General features: G+C 47.0%; 1 protein-coding gene across 3 annotated transcripts in view; it reads left to right on the top strand.

Moving 5' to 3' along the window:
- Nucleotides 1-1,220: 1,220 nt before the first annotated feature.
- Nucleotides 1,221-24,826, top strand: part of PTCH1 (patched 1) — a 106,881-nt gene continuing 83,275 nt past the window's right edge. The window contains exons 1-2 of one of the 3 annotated variants that reach the window (XM_035099609.3): nucleotides 1,221-1,576; nucleotides 15,641-15,833. In XM_035099609.3, coding sequence (XP_034955500.1) covers nucleotides 1,514-1,576; nucleotides 15,641-15,833 — 256 coding nt within the window. In that variant the 5' untranslated portion in view covers nucleotides 1,221-1,513. Of the gene's footprint in view, nucleotides 1,577-12,989; nucleotides 13,913-15,640; nucleotides 15,834-16,355; nucleotides 16,428-24,826 lie in introns of those variants that run through there. The other 2 variants (XM_035099608.3, XM_035099613.3) reach the window with 2 other exon arrangements.

The raw sequence follows: 24,826 nt of genomic DNA, 5'->3' as shown, positions 1-24,826 counted from the left end.
AAAAAGACCTCCACCTGGGGATGTCTATTCAAGTCCATCCACAGGACTCAGTTCATAGGAAAGGAATCTGTTGTTGCTGCTACTAATAATTCATCAATGTGATGCTTATAGAAACCTTTGCAGAACAAACCTTTACGGTTTCGTGTTTCTGAGATAACCACCTTTTCCATTTGAGCCAAAGAGAGATTTTTTTTATAATAAGGATGTTGCTCCTGTTGGACAAATAATGTTCTGTTCAGTGACAGCTGGAAACATACTGCTGAAGAACAATTACTTCTTGGTTTCATAATAAGTTGTTACTGGTGGTTGTCATAAGACAGTTATGATTCCCATGTTTGAATCAATTAAATAAGATGTACTTTAAAAAACAAACAAACTCCACCCATTTCATAATGCTGTTATTATACCCAGTTGCTGCCAGTATATGCCATAGGCTGTGTTTTTCTTCTTTTTCCACCTCTGAAAACCCAAGGCTATCTGACAGACAAAAGTCATGACTGATTAGACCAGTGATATCTTCCATCATTGGTCTAATCAATTTGTTTTGCATTGTGTGCTTGCCACTTTCGAGGCAAAGACTTCTTCCTAGTGAAACTTTCAAGGAACAAGAAGGAAAAAATGCAAGGATTGACATAAATAAATCCCAAAGGGTCCAACATTTGTAAACCAAGCACTAGGTGGAATGGGTAAACATTTCAGCAGAGGGAAAACTCTGAACCCCTTTTTCTCTTCGTTTTACATTCAACCCTGTATTTATTTTAAGAAGGGCTCTGCATTCCAGCACCTGACCCCCCAATCACATCTTGCAACAACAACAACCAACAACTTTATTTTGCTTCCCAACAGGACAAGAAAGGAACCGAGGCTAAAGCGAATTATGCCCAAGAATGAAAGAAGATTTGTATGTTCTGCTGAGATGGGTGATGATTTCAAATGAACATAGAGGGGGAAAGAGAGAGGCGAAGAAGAAAAGGATCGTAGGGAGGGGGGGGCAGAGGGCTGTTGTTACCACTTTGTCAATTTCATGCCTGGGATCTACTCCAGGGACCATCTCGGGGAAGCTGGCCTGCCTGTTTACCCAAGGAGGTCTGCGCTGATAACACGTTGCGTTGGTTTACTTTGCTTTCCTTGAGTTTATTGTAAAAAGGGTGAAGTTTTTCGGATCCATCACGTGACCCTGACAGGTCCTGCCTATTGAGAAAGCCAGACCACCCACATGGAGAGGACGATGGAGCGCTTAATAGAAACAGGCATGCAATTGTGAGCCTGCTCAGCACTCTGCAGAATGCCTGCAACCTAGGAGGGTTATTATTATTATTATTTTACACTTTCTGTTCCCTTTCGGAGACCGGGAGGAGGTGCGGGAGAGAAGGTGGAGGGGAAGCGGAGGGGGAGAAGAGAGCTTTGAAGGCAAGCAGGAAAGGATCAGGGGAAGAAAAAAAGAAAACTGATGTACTCCGTCTCCTATCAAAGTCCTCTGCCTCGGCGGCGGCGGCAACAGCAGCAGCATTGAATGAAATTGACCAGCCCCACCGGGAGCTCACCCTGCCCCACCGAGGGGCTCAGCGGGGAGATGGTGAGTAAGAGAGGCAACGGAAAATGGCCTCTGGGCTGGGAAATGAAACAGGAAGGGGGGCACCCGTGGGGGGTGGAAGCGGGGACCCAAAGAGAGATCTCCTGGCAGAGGACAAATCCTGGAACGCGGGGGGTGGGGGGGTGAAACAAGAGGAAGGAAACCCAGGATGGTTTTTTGCTTGCCTCGTTCCTGTCATTGCACGAACACACAGCCCCCCAGGCAGGCAAGCAGCTTCTCGTTTCGCGGTGGGGGCGAGGAGGGTGGCTGCCGCTGGGGGTGGAGAGGACGGAACTGATCGGTGATAATTCGCGTCCAAGGAGGTCTCGGGGATCCTATTTTCACGCTTGGATAGGGTCGCCACCCTGCCTTCCGCCCGCGAGGAGTCCCCCTCCCCGGGCTCCGGGAATATGAGAGAGAGAGAGAGAGAGAGAGAGAGAGAGAGAGATTTTGTTTCCCTGGGAGAAATATTTGCTGGACAGCGCGTTGGATTTTGTTGTGTTTCAGGGGGGGGGATTAAGTCCTCCCTGAAAACCAGGATCACCTTTAACTGGCATTTAAAACAAAAAGGGGAGGTGAGTTTGACAAGTTGTGGATCTGGCTGCTCACAATCCTTGTTTGAACACAAACTTTGTGTTGTTGAGTTTGGGGCTCTTCCTTTCCCACGAGCTTTGCAGCATCACCCCCCCCCCCGGACTTCTCTGAGGCTACTCTGGAGTAAGCGGCTTGTAGCTTGACCTTGGCTTTGCGAGGGACTCAAACACGATTGTTGTGGATCCCTGCACGTCAGAATGGGGCTTGCTTCCAAGTAAGCGTAGTGAGGAGAGGGGGAAGTTGGGCTCTTTCCGGACGTGTCTTCCAATCTACTACGGTATCGTGGTGATCAGGTCTAGGGGAGAGAACGAGAGACAGAGGGAGGTATCCGTGTGTGTGTGTGTGTGTGTGTGTTCCAGCCACGGGTCGCTGCTCCTTAGCAGTGGCGGTGATCCGTTGGACGTCCCGTTTAAGACGCTCCCACCTTTTACAGTTTAGGATTTAACCGTTGTCTCCTCGACAGGATGGGACGTTTTCGTCATGAAACATGAAGCCAAACTTTGTGAGGTAATAGAAAACCAGCGATTAAAAAGAATATCCCTACCAGTTGTTTGCATACCTCTTATTTAATAACCGATCCCTTACTCCCCAGCACACACTCCCCTGACCTTGGCGTGGCATGCATAGGACTAACATTTCTTAATGCATCAATCATGGCAACAACAAGGTCCATTTGGGAATGGTGGAGGCAGGGAAGTGCGGTAGGTTAGGTTTGTGGCAGGTAGTAGTAACCCTTTCCGTTTAAAAAACAGTGGTGTAGTTGTGCCATTCCAGGCTCTGGGGATAATGGTCTTAAAGGTGCCCCTACTTCAGAGGGCAAGATGAATTACTTCATTTACCGCCAAGTGTGAAAAGCCAGGCCTGCAGAGTTTCAGGACCCTCCTGCTCAATCTGCTGAACAGACATCTCTCCCCAAGTCCTGCCCTGAAGGTGCCACAGTTTCTTTAGCACTGTTGATGTTGTAGGGAGTGAGTGGGAAACCTTTGGCCAGGTGTTTATGAACTACAGCTCCCATCAACCTCAGCCAACATGGCTAAGAAAACTAAGGCTGATGGGGGTTGTAGTCCAACAACATTGGGCAAGCCAAAGGTTCCTATTCCTATTGTATGTAGGTTCATGGAGGGTAGACATACATGCCTCAATTTGTTGTTTCGTTTCGTGATTTTTTTGTCCTACTGGGAAGTCCATTTGTGTTCTGTAGGACTTAGTTTCTGGTAAAGGGGCAGAGGATTTTGGCCTTAACCCCTCTGATTGTGTGAAAAATACTTTACAACAACATTCATTCATTCAGATAATTTGTTTAAAACAAACACTTTTCACCTATGTCTCAAGTGGCTTACAAAGAACAAAATAAAACATGGCATGTACAAAATCTAAAGCAACAATTAAAACATCTGAAAATAAGAGCAGAGCAGTGGACAGTATTTATTTACTATAGCCTTAAAACTGTCCCAGAAATAGGTAGTTATTATTTCCATTTTACAGATGGCACTCCATTTGGGCTTGCAGTCTAAGCCTATTTGTTCAATCTGAATCAGTTAATCAGTCTTGTTTCCAGGTAGGTGTGCATAGGATGTAGGTGTATAGGCAGTGACAGGGCCACACAGTGAGTTTTGTGGATGCCCTCAAGGCTTGGAACCCAGACACCCTTCCCCAGGGTCCTCTTCCAGCACTCTGGGCCACACTGCCAGTGTGGGTAGTTTGGGAACCATTCAAAACACGCTAGATACTGCAGCCCTCCAACCTAACCTTGGCTTTTGTGCAACCTGTCTTCCTCTTTGGCTGTTGCTACCCCATTTAGAACAGGGGACTTTTCAACAGTGGGTTTGCATTCCCATGCTTCTTTTCTGTTTTCCTCAAGCAAACTGTGAGTCCACAGTTTACAGGGCACGGTGTGTTCACTAGGTGTACCTGTGTTCCAAGTCCTTCAGAAATCAATGGAACGGTTGTCTGTAGAAGCTTCCAAAGGACAGTCTGGGCTTTCTTCCTGGAAAATGGGTTTCTTTACAAAATAAATAAATAAATAAAAATCTGGCAGTACAGATTCAAGGTAGTTAAAAATAAAACCAGAGCATGGGGCCATCCCCAGAGAGTTCGGTTAATGGACACATCCACACACCTAAGTAAGGTTCTTTAAAAAGGGAACAACTTTTCTGATTCATCAATCTGATATTTGATTTGTTTATTTACAGATTGTGGCACAGGATTGTAATACTCTTGCAAGGCACTGGGAAATGAGGTTTTCCTTTTGCACTGGGAGTATTGGAAAGGAAAGGGGGGAAGAAGCCCTCCCCTTAATTTCCCTTTCCTAATTGCTTTCAGGATGCAGCAGATGGAAAAGTGACAGGGCAGAAATCTATGAATTAAAATATCTCTGTCCTCACTGATTTTATCCTTATCACACCCACCTACCCACCCACCTTTTATTTCTTCTGCCTTTGCTGCAGTCCATTCAGAGATGGAGGCGTGATGTATAAACCGGATTAGCAGCCTGAAAGAAAGGCAGGCACTGAGACTGAATTGCTTTACTTCTTTTTCATTTCTCATGCCTCTATCTCCAGTAAACCTGTGGATCCAGCAGTGGGTCAATGGGATTGCATTGCAAGGCTTTGCGCGCGCGCGCGCACACACACACACACACACACACACAGTGACCAATTTCCTCTTTGGTAGAGATCATAGGCATTGAAACCTGCCTTTTGCCTAATGGGAGGCAGGATGAACAAGCAAGATGGAGAAGAGCTCTTCTGAAGAAAACTTTGAACCATTGGGTGAAAGTTCAGTGGTACAGTATTCACCTTGGATGCAGAGAGGGCTGAGAATGTCTCCAGTCTGAAACAGCTGTCCATTTCTACTCAACGTACAATACTGACCTAGATGGTACAAAGTTCTGTCTCAGTATAGGCAGCTTCCCATGTTCCTGTGTTGACCTGTGATATAACTTCAGCTTATTCTCTAGCACAGGCATCCCCAAACTTCGGCCCTCCAGATGTTTTGGACTACAATTCCCATCATCCCTGACCACTGGTCCTCTTAGCTAGGGATCATGGGAGTTGTAGGCCAAAACATCTGGAGGGCCGCAGTTTGGGGATGCCTGCTCTAGCAGAGCACAGGATTAGAACCGGGATTCTTAGACATTGCAAGGAGAGCCACAAAACCCTTCATCTCCTGCAGTTTCTCCCCCTTATATATCACCTTTCTTCCATCATGGAACCCTAAGTAGCATAAACATGATTCTGAGGAAGTATATTATCTAGACAGACTCTGGCCTGCTTAGCTTCAGCTAGATGTTTCAGGCCATATCTTATTCTACGAAGTGCTAGAATTCTAGACTATGTTGTTTCAGGCTGCAGGTAGGGTGTCATATTATCAGAAGGATTACATTTTTTTGGTATTTTGATGCGCTAGCTTACCATATGCAGGATTTGGGAAATGAGGCTTATTTTGCATAAGAGTACTGAGGAGAAGGAATATTCCTCCCCACTTTCAAAATTGCTTCCAACACAACTAAAAGAGAAGTTTTGGAGAGCATTCAGAATATGATTCCCTCCACCTGTACCCTGAAATGGTACAAAAATTTACTGCTTCCCAGTCTCCTGCCTCATTCTGTTTATGTAATGCATAGATCAGGTGACTGGTCCAGGAAAGAAAACATCAAGCCCCTTACCCCTGAACCTATGCCAGCTGATAAGAGGCAGTCTAGTCCAGGCTTCCTCAACCTCAACCCTTCAGATGTTTTTGGCCTACAACTCCCATGATCCCTAGCTAGCAGGACCAGTGGTCAGGGATGATGGGAATTGTAGTCTCAAAACATCTGGAGGGCCGAGGTTGAGGAAGCCTGGTCTAGTCTATGCAAACAATGGATTCAAGTAGTACACCTTGGCTACAGATGGAAGATGTAATGTCTCAATGCACGCACGCACACACACGAGAAATAAGCAAACTTCCCCTTTACAAAGAAAAAGAGCATGGGTGAGAGAGACTGGTTTATCCCATCACTTCAACATTGTGATTTTCTACACGCAAGGGCTTTTCTCTTAGAAAAGCAGAACACAAATGGATTCCACTCCTGTAGCCTGAAGTGGTACAGTCAAGAAAAAAGCAACTTTAATGGCGCTGATGATGCTGGACAGCAAATTTTCACAGCATTTTCACTTTGCTGAAGTCTCTCCTTTTACCATCTGCCTCCCTCTCCTTTGCTTTCATTCTTGAAAAGCTAGGAGATAATTGACTGCTTAACATCAGCTGTTTACCTTACACTTAAAAATTCAAGCATCTCCCCTCTTCTTGGCCTTCACTTAGAGAGGCTCACAGTGATAAATTTCAGACTAAAAAGGAAAACTGATCTCTCTTCCCAAAATGCATATTTGGGGATGGGGTGTGTGTACGTAAATGCATGAAGATTTGTCATACCTGAGACACACAAAGATAAAAGTTGGAAATATTGACTTTGGGCCCTCCAACAAAATCACTCGTTTTTCTGTGGGTCATAACTTACAGCTTGTCATGTGAAGATAATTTCATGTATGTTTTTATTAAGAAATAAAATAGCACCACTGAAAACCGCAAATACAAAATAACCACAACCAAATAGTCTCTGTCAGCACCAAGTCCTGGGTTTTGAGAGGTAGGAAGTCCCCAGTCAGAAGGCTGACTTCTAGGAAAGCTTGGGGCTGGTTTTTCTCATTTTAAAAGACACTATGTTGTGGGGGTGGGATGGGACTTGTGACTCCCCAGATATTGCTAGGCTGCAACTCCTATCAGTCCTGACCAATTGCCATGGGAGTTGGAGTCCAACAACAGCTGGGGGTGGCACAGCTTTCCCAGCACTGGGAGATTTATTTATTGTTTTAAGCCTGAGCTTCTAATCCTCAGGATGGTGAAACTGTTCAGTGGAAGGTGGTTGGAGGACTCTGGAGTTTGGCAGAGGGCAGTACTGTCCATATAGCTGGATATACCTTAGTAATAGCTGTCAACCTTCTCAGAAGCATCCTGCTTTTAAATCTGGGACAACCCTTTCAGCTGCTGGTGCTGGTGTCTTTCTCATTTTTTCTGTACAGTAACAACATACACACACAGGATAACAGTGCTCACACCTTAATCACTGTACAGTCATACAGGGGATTTGCCAGGTGCAAGATATTATGTGCACCTTTGGAAAGCTGAACGAGCCCAAAAAATCAATCTTCCACAGATGGTGCTCTGCCTTTCTTTTCATCTTGTAACCTTTCTACTCTCATCTTTAAAAACAAACAAACCACTAAAACCATCTTGAGGACTAGAAACTCAGGCTCTTAAAAGTGTCATTTTCTTGTTGCATTAAGAAGGTCTTCTTTCAGAATGAAGAGAGGCAATCCCAAGTTTTCCTGGAAATTGTGATGCTTGTGCCTGGTACAAACCTATCTGTGGGGCTTGGCTCGCCAGCTCCGAGGGTTTCCGTTTGGAATGGCGCCTCCTCTCTAACTGGGATGCCGTTCCCATGCTCTTTAGCCCAGGGCCCCCCCATCCTGACGAACTCCCTCCTCCCTCCCAGGTGAACTTGGAGCTCTCGGGGCCTTTGGTGGCCCTTTCTGCCCGGAGATCTCTGCGGGGCGACCCGCCTGCTTTCCTGCGCGTAGGCGCTGCAGATCCCTCCTTCGCTCCTTTGTGGCGTGCGAAGCAGCTTGCCATTAAAGGAGATCAGGGGTAATTAGCCGCATTATTTTGACAAGTTGGCTCGAGCGGTTCCCTTTCTGACGCTGCCGAGGAGGGGACCCAGAAGGAAGGCGGGCGGGGGCCGAGGCGAGGGCGGCTTGAGTCCTGCCGTTCGGGGGCCTTTCCCAAGCCCCGGCTTGCTCTTTGCAAAAGCCTCTCCGCGGCCGCTGCTGCAGCCGCCCAGAATGCTGAAGTGGAAGACATGCAGGCAAAGGTGATTCTCATCACAACACACTAAGTCTGTCAGCGATGGGCTTTGTTCGAGTGTAAAAAGCGGGCCTGTACTAAGATAGAAAAGTTACGCGTGTCCTTGTTCATACGTGCACAGAAACACGCGTGTAACCACATCTAAAACTGCTCAGTCCGGATTTTGTTAATCCCTCCTCCTATGTACAGTATGCCTACTTAGAGGTAAATGTAATGACTCCTTCGTCATTACTAACTCAAGCCCCATTGATTTCAAGGAAATGCCTGGATCCAGCTCATTATTAGTTGCCCTGAAATTGCTAACAGGTTGAAACGTGGTTCAAATCATTGCTTAAGACGCAGGGAGACAGACTCTTGAGGACTCAGGCTCTTAAAAAATGAGAAGCGGTGTGGTGGTCTCTCTAATACAGAGGTACACACTCGCCTGTCTGTTCCAGGTCTGTCTGCCACTGACAGTCTCTTAGCATTTCTCAAGTAGGAATAAATACTTCATTCTTCGGTTGTTGTGATAGGGTGGGGGGGTATTGGGGGGGGGAACAAAACACGCTGCACGCTTAAAGCTTTGCAAATTACCTGTACCATTAATGCCTCCCAGTGAGTAAGGCCTCCCAGTAAGGCCGGGAACATGTATTGGCTCAGGCTGCACCATGGAAAAGGATGCAAATACACTCATGGCAACTCCTTGAACAGTTTTCACGTCTTGCCTCTCTTTCCCCTCCCCGCCCCCACGTGAAGGCAGGTGGTTTATTTCAACGTCGTCTCTTTTTATGAATGTAACCGGATGCTGCAAGGCCTCGCTTTATGACCTCTGCATGGCAAGGACAGATCGAAACTCTGGAAGTTCTCTCGCCACCTAGGAGGACTTCTCTATGGTGGCTGGCCCCGGTGCACGGATGGCTGTGCGCACCGAGATTGCTTGGAAGGGCGATTGTTGTGGCGCCAAGGGAAGTTTTCTAATGAAATGCAGATCCCGCTGCAACAAGGCGAGAAAGAAATGGCCAGCTGGAGCGATGGCTGGCCTCGGCCCTCTGCAGGCTTTGCGGGCCCTCGTCCCTCCATTCTCCCAGGCCACGTGGAAAAAGCAAGACGCAAAAGAACGGCAGCCGGCCGGGCCCGTGTAGCCAACGTGGAGCTAGATAGCGCGCACACACACGCGCGCACACACGCACACACACACACACACAGGCAGCACTCCGTCTTCCTTAAATCCGCAGGAGGAGCCTCGCGATTCCTTGAAGTTGACAAATCCTGCTGCCCAGGCGCAGCTACATGCGCGGGCCATGCATATTAAAGGTAACAATGCAGACAAATGTAAAGAAGGGAGGACAGATGGATCAGGGGCAACGTTCTCGCGAGGAAGGCAGCCGCGCTCTTTCGTGCGCATCAGCAAGGAGGCAAATTGGAGACGTCCTCTGCTTCGACCACCCACGTCGAGAGGAGACTTTTACACTGAGACACACACAATATTGCAGAAACAAGGCCAATTAGATCCCTTCGGTAATTCATCTCTTGTGTATGAAATTAACCAGACCACAGGGAGAGGGGGGCAGAAGGAGGGGAAGGATATTAAGATAGAGCTTGTTAAATTTGAGCCGCCAGGTCGAGTTTAGGGACCAACATTTTAACCGGCTTTGTAAAGGCATAAGAAAAGGGAGCGGGGAGGGGTTAGTCTGTAATGGGGAGTTATGCAAAAGGGAGAGCAGGGCCACAGAAGTGTGACCTCCGCCCCGGGGAGGGACTTCTTTGCAGCTTGATCCTGGTCATGTTAGCTCGGAACTAAACCCTGTTCTAGGGCTGGAAATTTCTTGATGCTTGAAAAGCTGGCAGAGAATTAGGAGGACGGTGGTAGCACGCCAACCAAGGGATGCTATTATGGGATACCCGTTAGGTATTGTTGCTTCGGGCTTTATCCCGCGAGTCCTGTATCTAGCAGTATTTTGTTTTTGTCTTCCCTGTTGCCACATGCACGTATCACGCCAATTTTATTCCAGGCAGTTAAGTACTGGTACCTACTCGAGACTGGTTAACGTGCTGTAACTTCCACAGCGTGATTTCCAATACGTGCTTTCGCGCGTGTGGGTGGCACTTTAATCCGCATTAGGGACTGACAAGGTGAAACTGGAGTAGGGTAGTTATTCCAAATCACCGCCACATTCAGAATAAAGGTTTGCCACCCACCGACTGGTGTATTTGTCTCATCGGTATTGTAACAATTCGATTCGGACAATTGGTCCATCTAGCTCAGCACTGCAGGCCCTGACAGACAGCGGCTCGGCAAGGGTTCAGGCAAGAGTCTTTCCCAGCCGTATCTGGCGGGAGTGGGGGTTGAACACGCGCTCTATCACTAAACAGCCAGCGAGGGGTTGCTCGCAGAGCACAAATGGTCACGTTCAGACAAACCCGCAACCCACACACCCCTTGTGTAACATTAGCGGCTGATGCGGATCGGTAGCCTGCAAATGGTTAAAACTGCCACTTCTTGAACAATAGACACCGCGGCGACACTAGTAACCACCCTGATATCGACAAGCAAGGTTGAAGTTCCACTGGGATTTATTTAAGTGTTTGCTCCGGAGGAAGCGGTTTGCGGATCATAGCCCTAATGCAATTCCCAGTGAGTTTCCCCATTCCAATTTAATTACCCTTATGGGATTTTTATACCGGTAATGCAGGAGCTTTCCTCGCCTTGCAACTTTGCCTCTCTGCAAAAAGTCAACACGTGCCTTGGGAGGAACGAGACTTCTTTAGAAACCAGCGGGCTTTTTCGCGTGACTGCCGCTGGTGCCAACCGGGGAGGTGCGGAGAGAAGAACCTATAACCTGACATCTCTATCGCCGCAACAACTACTTTTCGGAGAAGAACTGCAGAACGAGTCGCTGAGCAATTGAGATCAGGGTCAGGCCGGTGTGAATCCGGCGCTCTGATCCCCGGAGCACGGCTGGCGCAGCAAAACGCCACCCCCCGAAATGTAGCGCAGAACTGAATGGAAAAGTCCTCTGTCGCCTCGCCATTGGCTAGCAGCAATGGTCGCGGCTTGCTATTGGGCAGCGTGAAGGGGAGAGCCCTCCTTTAGGAATGTACTATGGCTTGTCTGGCATTTTTCTCTCCTGGGGGGGGGGGAGAGAAAGGGGTGGGAGTCGGCGCGGTGCCTCCTTTCCCGCTTTGCTGCTCGTAGCCGGACTGGACTCCCGTGCGCTTCGCCTTCTGCGCGCTAAAGCGAAGAGGCGGCACTGCGGCAGCCAGATTTCGTGCGGAGGGAAAGCCCAGCCTTGTTTGCACAACCTCGAGCCAGTCAGTCACGTGAAAGCCTCAGCCCGCCTCCATGGCCTGCCTCCTTTTCTCTGAATGTGCGGTGCTGCCACCCCCCTCCCCGGTTTTTCCCTCAATGAACACACAAGCTTTCTCCTTAAAGCAACACTCTCCCATTTCACTCCCTCCACCAACACTAAAACTCTTGTAACTTATCCGAGCCGAAAACTGGAAGGAGGTGGGGGAAGAGAGGGAACGCAGCTGAAACGGAGGTGGCGGCAGGAGAAGAACATACACACGACACGAGGATCTTGCATTTTTTTTTAGCAGGGCAGAATTTCCACGCTCTGAATTCTGCTCGGGGTCGCGGCAGCGGCGGTCGAGTAACTAGGACGTGCACGGGCGAAATTTCGCTCTGGGTAATCAATAGAGTAGCGAACTAAACATTTGAAAAATAAAAGGGAAACATGATATTCCGGTTACACCACGTACGAGGACGGTAATCGTGTTATCCCCGCAAAAAAACCCCCACACATTAAATAAAGACCACACCATGCGGTTTAATATATGCGCGCGCACGCGTGTATCGCGACTGATGTTAAAAACACGAGGAAATATGGAGATGTGGTGCAACTATTTCTATAGCGGTCGGGAGCTTTAAAGCATCCGCCAGCAATACTTTTGCTCTTTAAGGATTATAAAAGCCGGATCCCCCGCCCCCAGCCATGAAGCTAGCAACTTGCCTGCTTTCAGCTTTTCAATCTGTTATTTCAAGTATTAAGGTTTCATTGTGGTCTTTTTCTTAATACAGCTGCCTGTTTTCTTGTAAGGAACGCAGGCTTCTCTTTTCGGTTCACTAAAAAAAGGAGGAGAGAAAAATATCTGGCTCTGCGCACCGCAGTGTCCAACCCCCCTGTCATTATTTGTGCAAGTCTAGGAATTCATCTTGGACCTCCCAGTATTCGCTGCAGCTTGAGGCCAAAGTGTCTCTAAAGGGATTTTCTTTTAAAGGCTTCGGGTATCGCTAAAGTCTCTCTACCTCCTTTTTTTCTCTCCGCACTCCCCCCACCCCACGGTCCCACTTTCCTCTTAAAAGGGGAAAAATAAATAAACCGAGATTTATTTTAGTAGGTCGATCGTGAGGAAATTCAGTACAGTATGTTAGTTTTTTTTTTAAAAAAAACCGCATCTCTTCCCCCCCTAACCCCCCCCCCGCCTTCCACGGTCTTTCCTTCTGCTTAACACACACACACACACTTTCGTGAAAAGAAAAAAGGAGGAAAAATGAGTGGAGTGAGCGAGAGAGAAAAAAAAAGAGAAGCATTCCTTAATGGAAGTATTGCATGCAAAGAAGGCTGGCTCTCTTTACGGCTCCCCTGAAGTTGGAGATGCACACACAAGGGTTGCCTGCCTGGGTGGTCTCTCTACTTTGGTGAGCTGTTGCTAAGCAGCTAATAATAGTCATGTTTGCTGAGTAATTTCTGCCCTCGTCGAGCCAATCGCAGCCCAGAAACCCAAGCCATCTGACAGCCCCAGGGGCGGGATTTCAGTTCTCTCTCTAGCCCCCCCTCCCCGCTCTCTCCCCTCTCCCTTTCACCCCTCCTCCTCCTCCTCTTTATCCAAATGGAGAGAGTGCCTTCTCCCCCCTCCTCCTCCTCCCCTCCTTCATCTCATCTATTGAAGCAAGGGAGCTGCTGCTTGCTGCTGCATACACGCAGAGGAAGAAAGAGCGAGAGACACACGCATCTCGGGGAGAGGGGGAGCCCGGGGAGATCTTAAGAGACAGCTCTGCACCCAGACAGAATGATACAGCCCACCGAGACGGAGGAGAAGCCGCAGCAGCAGCAGCACCGCCGCCGCCACCAGCGCTGAGATCAAGGCTCCCTTCAAGCCCCCTTTTGCTTCGGCGAGAAAAAGAGACCGGAGGGGGAGTCTGGCTTTTCTTCCCGCGGCCGAACGGTGAGGAGCCTGGAGAGCAATCGCAGCCCGAAAGGACTAGGCGGGGGGAAGGCGAGCCCGCTGAGAGTGCCTGGCCCCGCTCACCCTCGCACACTGGATGTGGGACGCGGCGGCGGCGGCGGCGGCGACCTCCGGATCCTCACGAAATGTTGCAATGGAAGGCTCGGGGTCTGACTCGCCGGGAGCAGCTAGAGCAGCAACTTCAGCAGCAGCAGCAGCCAACGCGGTATGAAGAAGTGGTCTGTCAGCAGCAGCAGCAGAGCGTCGCCCCCGAGCCAGCCCACCCCCGGTCCCGCTGGATCTGGATCGTCCCGGAGCAGCAGCAGCAGCGCGCTAGGGGGAACCGCGCGGGACGCAGCCCCTGGGTCGCCAAAACAACAGCAGCGGCTGCGGCGGCAGCCCCGGCTGTGCGGCGGCAACATGGCCTCAGCTGTTAATGCCTCCGAGCCGGAGAACAGCAGCGGCGATGGAGGAGGCGGCGGCGGCGGCTGCAGAGAGCCGGATGAGCCGGGGAGAAGCGGCAGCAGGAGGCGGAGAAGGACCGGCGGGAACAGACGCGCCGCGCCTCGCGATCCGGAATATCTGCAGCGGCCGAGCTACTGTGATGCAGGCTTCGCCTTGGAGCAGATAGCGAAGGTGCTTTCCCGAGCTCGGGCTTCCTCGCCGGAATTTCCTTTTCTCCGAAAGGGGTGGTGGTGGTTGAAGGGGAAGAGTCGCCAATAAAACACTGGGAGAATGTTAGTTATGCATGTGTGCGAGGGGGTGTGTGGGTGTCCGCGGCTCCTTAGTGGCAGAGAGTGAGAGTGAGAGAGAGTCCTCCTTTTTTCCTCCAGTCTCGAAGCCACTTTTCCCTGGAGTGTGTGTTTGTGCTTTGCACATCTCTAATTAAAGTTACCCGGGGTGATTTCTCTGTTTCCCTCCCATCCTCCTTAGTGATCGCTGGTTCTTTTCTTTCTCTCGCCCCCCTCCCCTTTCACATCTCTTTCTTTCATTTTATTCCCTTCGGATTTAATTTTCTGTCCAGGCCCTGTAAAAGTTTCAGAGAAGGAAAAAACAATTCCAATACAGTACTTTACATTCCTACCTAACCCTCCCCCCCCAGCCCCCTTTACACACACACACACACACACACACACACACACACGCTTTGCTTTTATTCTCCGGGTTGAGTTTCCATAGCAAAGAAATCTCACCGAATGTCGTGTTTCACCTCCAGCGGCAAGAAAGCAGAGTGAAAGTTGTAAACAAATTGCTACCTTAAATCTCCCCGGTTCTGGTCAAAGATTGCGCGCACGCTCTCTCGCTCTCTCGTTTCGCCTTGAGACCCGCGGAGAGGAGCGAGTCTGGAAAAGGGAATTTTGCAGGGATTACCGAAGGCGAGGGGGGCGGGGAGTTCAAACTGAACAGCATCCCTCCGGCCCGATCGTTTCATTTCAGTGAGCAGATTATTATTATTTTTTAAGGCTTTTTGGTGGGGGTAGGGGGTGGAAGCAAGAAATCCATGTGGCTGCCCTCTTCCGTTCACAAATATTGTCGTAACTTTACAGATGGCTGCTCTGCTTCCTAATTCAGATCACACAGCGTCTCCAAACCGTATGGAAATGAATAACTCTTATTAGCTTGTGATGTTAAGTGCGTTGTGGACCACGTGGGCCGAGAGTTTACTACGAAGTGGGGACTTAAGAGCCGGGGAAGGCAAGGAATGAATGATGGCAACAGTTTATGATTAAGTAGGCTCCTCTTGCCACCCACCCCATAAAGCCCCTCAGGACAGGACAGGAAAATGTTCTTTCTCTCTCCCACCCCCACCCCCACCCCATTACTTGACAGGTCTGTTGAAAATCACATGCTTCATGTTGCTTTACCGACATTATTATTATTTATTATTATATCAACAGGAGTGGCTTTTTTAGGGAGAAGGCAGGGTTCTAGGCTGCTTTAGATAAGGGAGTGTGTACATTTATACATTTCCAGTTGTGATGTAATCCAGCAGTCTGGACTGATTTATGACCAGGGTAGTTATCAGCTAAAAAAGAAGCCCCACCTCACAATGTATTTTGTTTTGTACGTGAGCAACTGTGTATATGTATGTACCGGTATGTGTGTGTGTGTGTGGAAATATTTTGTAATGGGACTGCCTAATACCTTGGCCTGTCAAGCTACTGTCACATTGTGATGCTTGAAAAAAATGCTTATTATTTTGTGCAGGTATATTATGTTCTTTATTGGCAATAATTCACAACACTCTCTCTGTGTGTGTGTGTGTGTGTGTGCGCGCGCACACACACACACACACACACACACACTCTGTTTATGTGATTCTCCGCAGGCCCTTCATTGACAAAATCTTTCCTTGCCTTACAGGGAAAGGCTACTGGAAGAAAATCACCGCTGTGGCTGAGAGCAAAGTTTCAGAGACTGTTATTTAAACTGGGCTGTTACATTCAGAAAAACTGTGGGAAATTTTTGGTGGTCGGCCTTCTGATATTCGGGGCTTTTGCTGTGGGATTAAGAGCAGCCAATCTCGAAACCAATGTGGAGGAGCTCTGGGTAGAAGGTAAGGTTTGATCCGTAGCCTTATTGCTTTTTTTCTGCTGAAATTGAAGTTTATTTTTTTGGAGCAGTGTGTGTGTGGGTTTCTTCCTCTCACCAAGGGGGGGGGATAGTTCGTTGTTCCATGCTGGCTGCAGGCCAGATGGACTGTACACAAGTTGTAATCTATTCTAGAGCGTAATGTTTTGGGAGGTGTAAATGGAGGGGGGAGCGGGAAGGGGGGGGCTACAGTGTGTGGTAAAAAAGGAGAGAGAGAGAGAGGAAGAAGGGAGACTTGCTGGGTACCCCCACAAGTCTGCAACAATCTCCTTCTGTCTCTGCCTGTGTGTCCTGCGAGGAGGAGATCATGGTGTTAGGGCAGGGGGTTGGTTGTGTGAGTTGACTATTTCTTTCCTCTCAAGTGCATGAAAGGAAAGTCTGTCTGGAAAGCAGCCCACCCCCTCCGCCATTTTGTGTGTGTGTGTGTGTGTCCGTCCTTAGCAGCAGCAGCAGGAACAGGAGGAACGTGATCAGCACAGCTCGGTAGGGCTATGCTTGTGTGTGGTCCTGTTTTTTTGGACAGCTTTCAGCTTTGAGGGGGAAAAACATTTGTCTCAAGGTAAAAAAAAATATGGAAAAGTGAAGCACAGACTGGAACGTAGGTTGGAATGTTTGCAAAGCAGATTACTGATCTCCGGTGTGGGGAGGGAGAAAAGTTAGGGGGGGGGGTTGTTGTTTTTAAAGGCAATGATTTTTTTTAAAAAAACAATATATACTTTTTAATGTTAGTTGTTGGACATCTGATTTTTGAACAAAGTGGAAAATGTGTGTCTGTGTATATGTAATTTATCTGATTTTCCTGAGTGGCATTTGATAAATGGATTGGTTGGTGTTTTGGATGCCCTTATTCATTGAAGGTTTCCATTGCTGTTTTTTTGGTTTGTTTTTAAAGGGATGCTTTCCTCAGTTACCCGAAACCTAGGTATTTGGTGTGAATCACATATTTTCTTTTTTTTTAAAAAAAAACACGTTGGGAAGAAAGTCTATAAACTAAGCAGTTTATTCAGAAACAGGTTTGTCTTGAGCTTCGTTCCCAAGCGAGAGTGCAGCTCTGCTTTGGGTAAAATAGTTCTAGCTTGGCGAGAAGATGCACTGTGGCAGACTTTGTGTTTAATACTAGCACAACTCAAACGATTGGTGAAGGAGTTTACATTTGGTAATGTGGTGGCCTTTAGAATAACCATGGCTATATTCATGTTCAGAAAACAATGATTGATTCAATTAATTCTTCCCACTCTCATCATCCTACCTCAGATAAAGGAAGGAAGCCTGCCTGGCTTCATGAAGAGTGAGGAGATGAGAAAGGAAGTGTACTTTTACAACAGAGGTGGCCCTCAAGATATTGCTGGACTCCAAATCCCATCTGCCCCGGCTAGCATGCCCAATGGTCAGAGACGATGGGTCCAGCAAGATATGGAGGGCAACCTATACCCCACTCCTGTTTTATCGATTCCAGTGCCTAAACATACTGCTGTCTTTAGCAGGAACAAGAGCCTTTAGAAAACAAATCTTAATGCTTGTGGAATTTCAAGCATAAGGAAATTTTATTTGTATGTCCATGTAATGTTATCTGCAGTGTATTACAGGGCCTGTGTCCTTATAATAAGTGATGTACAGTGACGATAGTCAGTTCTAGAAATAATAACTCAGGAACTAACTACACATTACACTAACAAAGTGATTAGCAATCATGTAATGGGATTTCTAAAATTAAAACGCTGTTACGTTTATAGGGATTTACCTCAGGAATGCAGTCCATGGAGAAGGAGGCTCAAATCTTGCCTTCCCAGCCACAATATCAGTGAAAAATGTTTTCTCCCCTCACATTTAGCATTGCGGATCTCATTGATGTCAATGAGAGCGTTTTTTCGTACATTGATCACCACACAAGGCGGTAACTTTCACTTAAACCTCCCTTCCCCATATGCTGCGTTCTTGATGACAATGGGGGGGGGGTACATCAAGTTTTTGATTTAAAAGGAAACCTTAATGTGATTGTGAACCACTTACTTGTGGGAAAGGACATTAATTTATTGCATTTATATCCCACCCTTTCTCTCTAAGGAGTTCAAGAGGGCACACATGGTTCTCCACCCTCCTCATTCAATCCCACAATAGCCCTGAGAGGTAGGTTAGGCTGAGAGGCAGTGACTGGCTCATGGTCACCCATGGTCACTGAGGGCAGGTAGTGAATAAGGTTGTCCAGCTGTTTTGGGGCTACAGCTCCCATCATCCCTAGCTAACAGGACTAGTGGTCAGGGATGATGGGAATTGTAGTCCCAAAACAGCTGGAGGGCCAAGTTTGGCCAAGTGCATGTTTGTATGGACAGAATGCATGAACACTCTGGAACACAGGAAGCTAAGACCATTGGTCCGTCAACTTGAGTATTGTCAATTTTCCCTCGTAGTGACTCTTCGGGATTTCAGAAAGGACTCTTTCTCAGGCATTGTCTTTTTTGCTTGCCAAGGCTATATTGTATGTTTAAAGGGGTTGGAGACATAATGGACAAAACATTTGGGAGCTCTGTGAACACGATAAATGACTTCCCAAATGATCTCTGTTGCGACTGGTGCTTTTAACTTTTTCGGATATTATCTAGAGATAAGGATCAGTATGGAGGTGTCCCAAGATTGCAGGCGATACCAAATTATTCAAGGTGGTGAAAGCCCAAGCAGACTATGAAGGGCTCCAAAACAATCCCTCCAAACTTGGTGAAGAGACAGTAAAATGCCAAAAACAGTTTGCCTCGAGGCAAATAATCTTGACACGGCATATATATTGGCATATATGCTGATGGGGTCTTAACTTGAAGTAGTCAACCAGCAAATAGATTAAAAGGAATAGCTTGCTGAGGATGTCAACCCTGTGAGCTGTGACTGTGAAAAAGGCAAATTCCATTTAGGAGATCACTAGTGAGGGGATCAGAAACAAAACTGTCAATATTGGAATGTCCTTATACAAATCTATGATGTGGCCAATTCTGTTGGAATATTCTGTACTGTTCTGGTTGCCACAACCCTGGAAGGATATTGTACAGCTAGAAAAAAAGCAGAAAAGGGCTATGAAAATGATTGGGGCACCATCCCTTTGAGGGGAAGCTACAATACTTGGAGATTTTCAGTTGAGGAAAATAGTGGCTAATATGGGGGTATGGTATAGGGTGATGAAATTGGACATAGCGTGAAGCAAGTGATAAAGAGAAGTTTATTTCCTTCTCTCATAATACTACGACTTGCATTCATCCAATGAAACTGACTGGCAGAAGATATGAGCAGACAAAGTGAAGTATTGCTTCACATAACGCAGAAGTAAATAGTGGCAGTGAATTTCATAAATGAACATGGCGAGGAGGCTGTTAGCTATGAAAGCCGTTTAGACAGATGAATGAAGGATGGGTCTATCAATGAACACTATTGTATTTATTTCATGTACTTATTTTATTTTTATACCACCTTTCTGCCAAGGCACCCAAGGCAGTTAAAAATTTAAAATAGGAAAACAAACAAATGGCGTAAAATGCCAAGCGACAATTCTCTAAGGCCAGCTGGTGGTCTCTTTAAGAGTTGGTGGCATATGTTCGCTGTGCTTCACTCACTTCGGGGCACAGAGAAGGGTGGATAGAGGGGGGAACTGCCCCAAGGGTTCTCTCAGGCTTCCTGAGGGTTATTGTCTTCATGCCCTCCTTGGAATATTCCAGAAGCACTGTGAGGAACAAGATACTGGACTAGACAGTCTGATCTGGTGGAACACTTCTTAGGTGTTGCGCTTTGTAAGCCTATGCCTTCAGAGGCTGATCAAAATGGTGCTCTTAATCAGCTTTTTTAGTTTCTGCTTTTCATTGGGAGTCCTTCAGTCTATACAGTCAGTTCTTCATTTGCAGCACGTGAATATCCACAACTTCTGACCAAATGTTGAAAAATTCTGTATCCAGCTATTTTAGGCTGTGGGCCTGCTCATCTGCATGTTCATAAATCTAGTTGACTGCAATTGGGCTTACAAGAATGCTTGTGGATTTAGGTCTGAAGTCGTCTTGTCTTGGCTGACACACATAATCTATCCTCCATGATTGATGGACCCATCTCTTACCACCTACTTCTCCTGACAGTTTAATGCCTGCAACCTCCTGATTACTGCAGTGACAATTCCTCCGTGATTGAATGCATAATATAAATATTACTCCTGGGAGAAGAAGAAAAAAATATGATATAAAGTAAAGCTAAATGAAGTTGACCTCAACATTTTTTTTGTTATCTAATACATTTAAGCACTACATTTTATGCAGTTTATTAAATCTCAATATGACACCCAATATAAAAATTGTAACTCTAAATTTAGACATTCATATGTTTCTAGGAGGGTTAATTAAAACAAGCAGGCACTTTAGCTTTTTAAATTAGCTCTCATTCCTTTTATCCCACTGAGCCATAGGCAGCAACAGCAAAATGTCTGGTGGCATTGTCCTCAGTAAAGAATACTATATAAATATTATGGCCATGAATAGGACTGATATGCAAATAAACTAGATGAGTAGCAGTTGCATATTTCCATGGGTAAAAGTATAAACAGAAGAGAGTACCGAATGAAAAACAAGAGTGGGAAACGCTAGCTTGAAAAATCTGGTTCTTTCATTGTGTAAGGAATGGGGAACCTGGGGTGGCCGTAGGGCTGCCACCTTTGGTCGGGCAAAGGGCAGGTTGGGCAAATTATGGGACAGGTCAGGAGGAGGAATTGGGTGGCTAAAAATTACTTTACCAGTGCAGAAATGACTTCAAAGCAATCCATTACAATGGATCATGGGGTTACTGTCTTTTTTAAGCCCGCCCCTTTTTGTACAAGCTACTGTATACCATATATACTTGAGTATAAGCCTACTTATACAAAAAATGTGCTGAAAAAGCCGCCCTCGGCTTATATTCGAGTAAGGTGGCGGTGGTGGAGAAAGGCACAGGACCGGGGGTTCGGGGAAGCGGTGTGCTGCAACTCTCTGAACCCCCATCCTATGCCTGCTCTGTGCCAGGTGGCAAGGAAGGGATCCTTCCTCGCCACTTCTCCCCCCCACCCCACCACCAACAGCTGGGAAAGGCATAGGGTGGTATTTATTTTTATTATTGAAATTTGCCAGTAGCTGCTGCATTCCCCACCCTCGGGTTATACTCGAGTCAATAAGTGTTCCCTGGGTGAAGTAGGGGTTCTGATTCAATAACTATATGAGGTTGTGTACATTAATTGTTCCAAGCATATAGAGTATGACCCTGCGTAGAAAGAGGAGAACTTCTCTCCTCAAAGACACGTTAGCATCTCTGAAACTTATGGGACTATTCAAGTTAATAGTCCCATCCTATGCGTGTTAACTCTGAATAAATTCTCATTGGTTTCCGCGGGACTTCACTCCCAAGGGAGTGTGCAGAGAATTTTGCTTCAGATGGTTTAGATTGCTGTCCTTGAGCCACTTTCTTTAAAACTGGTCAGCAGCTGGTTTCATTGGAGTGAGATAGGGGCCATGTTTGAACATATTGGTTCAGCTGGCTTCTGGGGCAAAGATTTTGGCGACTTTCCTCCCCTGTTCTTCTAGCTCGGCAATGAGTGGCAGCTAAGCCAAAGTTTGTATTAGCATATTGTCTGAATCCGGGATTGTGGATAAACTCTTACTATTTAAGGTCTATTCTTGACTACAGATTGTGTTTAAAGAGGAAAGAGCTTAACCACAACCCCAGGTTTGGACATCACACTGAGCCAGACCTAGGATTAGTTGCCGAACCGTGCTGATCTAAAGGAATCAGGGAAGAGGAAGGCAGGTGTGAGCTGCCCTCTGGGAGCCTGCATGTTTGTGTCATACCTGTAAGCCATAGCTGGCTTACCATGATATGGAAACCAGGCCAGAGTCTGAGAAACCAGGGCAGTGGGGACAATTTCATAATTCCTTTGCCCTACCAGTCTTCCCTGATACGTCCCATTACCACAGCTTCATCTCTCCTCTCTTCCCGCCTCATCTCTTTCTTTTGGGAGGGCCAGCAGTTGCTGACCTCTAAACTGGAGAGAGGACATTCAGGGTAGCAGCTTCTTTCCCTCCTCTCTCTTTTCATGGTTGAAAGCTTGAATATGCTGAACAATATTGGCCAAATAAGGTGAATACTTCAAATGACTTAAAATAGATGTCCCTGGCCGTTGGCAATAAAGACACTTTATTTTTTGTTGTTAAAGCTTTTTGAAAATTATTGCCTCTCAAGAAATTGTCAGTATTTATATTAGGGACCAGTCTGTTTCATGTAATGTCTGTTGGAGTACTAGGGAAGGCAGTGTCAGAAGATACCATGCCCTTGAAGCCTACGGCAAGTGAAATGTAAACTTACAAAATCCCAATTCAAACTTCATTGTGAGAATAAAGTTTGAATGAGTTTTAAGATCGTCCAGACTCCAAAGTGAAGTCTGTTTAAAGCTATTAGAGTTGAAATATTTATATAAGGGCTGCAAAGACCCACCTGGTGGGCAAGTTCTCAGAAGAAAAAAAGGAGGCGGGGAAATCGGAGACAAAACGAAGCAGTTCTCAAAATCATTCTTGTAATGTCCTTTTCTTACTTTCCAGTTTGTGCCAACACACTTGGACTTATGTAAACCTACTGATACCGAGTGGCTTTCTCCTGAATCACTTCTTGGCAGTGTCTTGGATAGGTACCCTTTTCTTGATCTTAAAGCTGCCACTCTGGATATTTCATTTCCTCCCTAGATCTGCCAAGTTTGCATTTAGGTCCGGCTGCAATCCTAAACACCTGCTAGGGAGTGATCCCAACTGGACACAGCAGAAGGGCCTCCTTTTAAGTAAACATGCAGAGGATTGCAATGTCGCTGTCACACTTTGTAGCTGCTCTTCCATGGGTAGAGGGGACATTTGGCTCTCCAGATGTTGGTGAACTACAACTCCCATGATCCCTTAATAGTGACCCTGCTGCATAGGGCTGATGAGAATTGTGAGTTCAATAAGATCTGGAGGGCCGCAGGGCCCCTCAGCCCTGTCCGAATCCAACATATTGCAGTGCTCTTCCACATTGCTGCCTGGTCTTTTGTCCCCCAACCTGCATGATGAGAGAGGGTGCCGGGTGGAGGCTCCCTCAAAGCCTGGAGCCAGCACTGCTTAAGAGAAATGGTCTTCCCACATTACATGAAAATGAGGTGCTCAAGATCCACCTGTATGATATTGGGAATTGCCTGATAAAATGTATCGACTCTTAAGGTGCTCAAATGACCATCTCAAAAAGCTGGATAAAAGATCAGAAACAATACGTTTATGTCGGTGTCCAATAACGGGTGGTAATGTGTCCTACTTTAAAGGGGACTGTTCCCTAATTTAAAGTGTTGCTGGAGGACAGTCCTCTATTTAAAGGACTATCCAGTCCAAATTAAAATATAAAAACTCTAAGAAGGAAGGTCACTAGAGACCCTGACGTTGCCTGTCAGCACCACTGAGCTGGCACAGGAGTCCCCTGGTCACAGTCTTATTATGGCGAGAAGTACTATGTTTCTATTTAAATTATAGTGATTTTTTCCCTAGTTTTGCAGCTATACATATCAATCAGCACATGCAAATGAACACCTCTTTTTGTGTGATTTGTCTTTGGCACTGCATAAGAGCAGGGGTCTGCAACCTTTTTCAGTTGTGGGCGAGTCCACCGTCCCTCAGACCATGTGGTGGGCCGGACTATATTTTGAAAACAAACAAAACAACGAATTCCTATGCCCCACAGATAACCCAGAAATGCATTTTACATTCTACTCATGCAAAAACACGCTGATTCCTGGACCATCTGCGGGCCGGATTTAGAAGGCGATTGGGCCGCATCTGGCCCACGGGCCTCAGGTTGCCTACTCCTGCATAAGAGTTTGCCCTGTAGCTACAGAAAAAGTGGTGTGATAAAGCTGCCCAGGGAGGAAAGGTTCCCCACTACTGATCTAGAATTACTTCTAAGCAGGCCTGGCTCTAGGTGTAGTCCCGGTGGCGCTGGGCCGACGGGGGGGGGGGGGGGCTTTGCGGAAGCCACGCTGCGCGCTGCAAGGGCGGGGGCGCCAGAGCGATCTCCGTGCCTCAGCGCCAGGGCACCTGACCTACTTGAGATGGCCCTGCTTCTAAGAAAAAATAAATGCATCCTAAAAGGTAAAGGGGCCCCTGACCATTAGGCCCAGTCGTGACCGACTCTGGGGTCGCTTTATTGGCTGAGGGAGCCGGCGTACAGCTTCCAGGTCATGTGGCCAGCATGACAAAGCCGCTTCTGGCAAACCAGAGCAGCACGGAAACGTCGTTTACCTTCCCGCCAAAGCGGTACCTATTTATCTACTTGCACTTTGACATGCTTTCGAACTGCTAGGTTGGCAGGAGCAGGGACCAAGCAACGTGAGCTCACCCCGTCGCGGGGATTCGAACCACCGACCTTCTGATCGGCAAGCCCTAGGCTCTGTGGTTTAACCCACAGCGCCACCCACGTCCCAAAATGCATCCTAGCTACAGTTAATTGGTGTACATGCTAAACTGGTGCATGTGCTGTCTGTTGTAGCTAAGTGATGAGTGTAATAATAGATGCTAATTTATGCATTTTATTCTAGACAAGTCATAAAATTTTCTTTTTTGGGGATATTAGGCAAATATCTATCTTCAAAGGACTGAAACCAATATGGGAGCTACGGTAAGATCAGCAGGGGAGGGCTTGTTAACACTACTCCCAGAGATTTGTGGGGTGCTGGAGTGCAAAAGGGCCTTTTCTGTGCTGGCACCCAGACTCCAAAACTCCATGCCTTTCAGATGTGTACCTGGTGCCAATTCTATAGACTTACAGGGCATGCTAAGGAGCACCTTTTTGTCCAAACGTTTGGGAATTCTGCTTGGTTACCCTTTGAAAGTAATTCTACAGTACATTGTCTCTGTGTTAGTGACTCTTGGATTTTTTTTAAAAAAAATTAGTATCAATTGT

The sequence above is a fragment of the Zootoca vivipara genome, chromosome 10 (assembly GCF_965207765.1).
Source record: "Zootoca vivipara chromosome 10, rZooViv2.hap1.1, whole genome shotgun sequence".
Classification (NCBI taxonomy): domain Eukaryota; kingdom Metazoa; phylum Chordata; class Lepidosauria; order Squamata; family Lacertidae; genus Zootoca; species Zootoca vivipara.
Note: the sequence above shows the minus strand (reverse complement) of the source record. Positions and strands in the feature narration are given on the sequence as shown.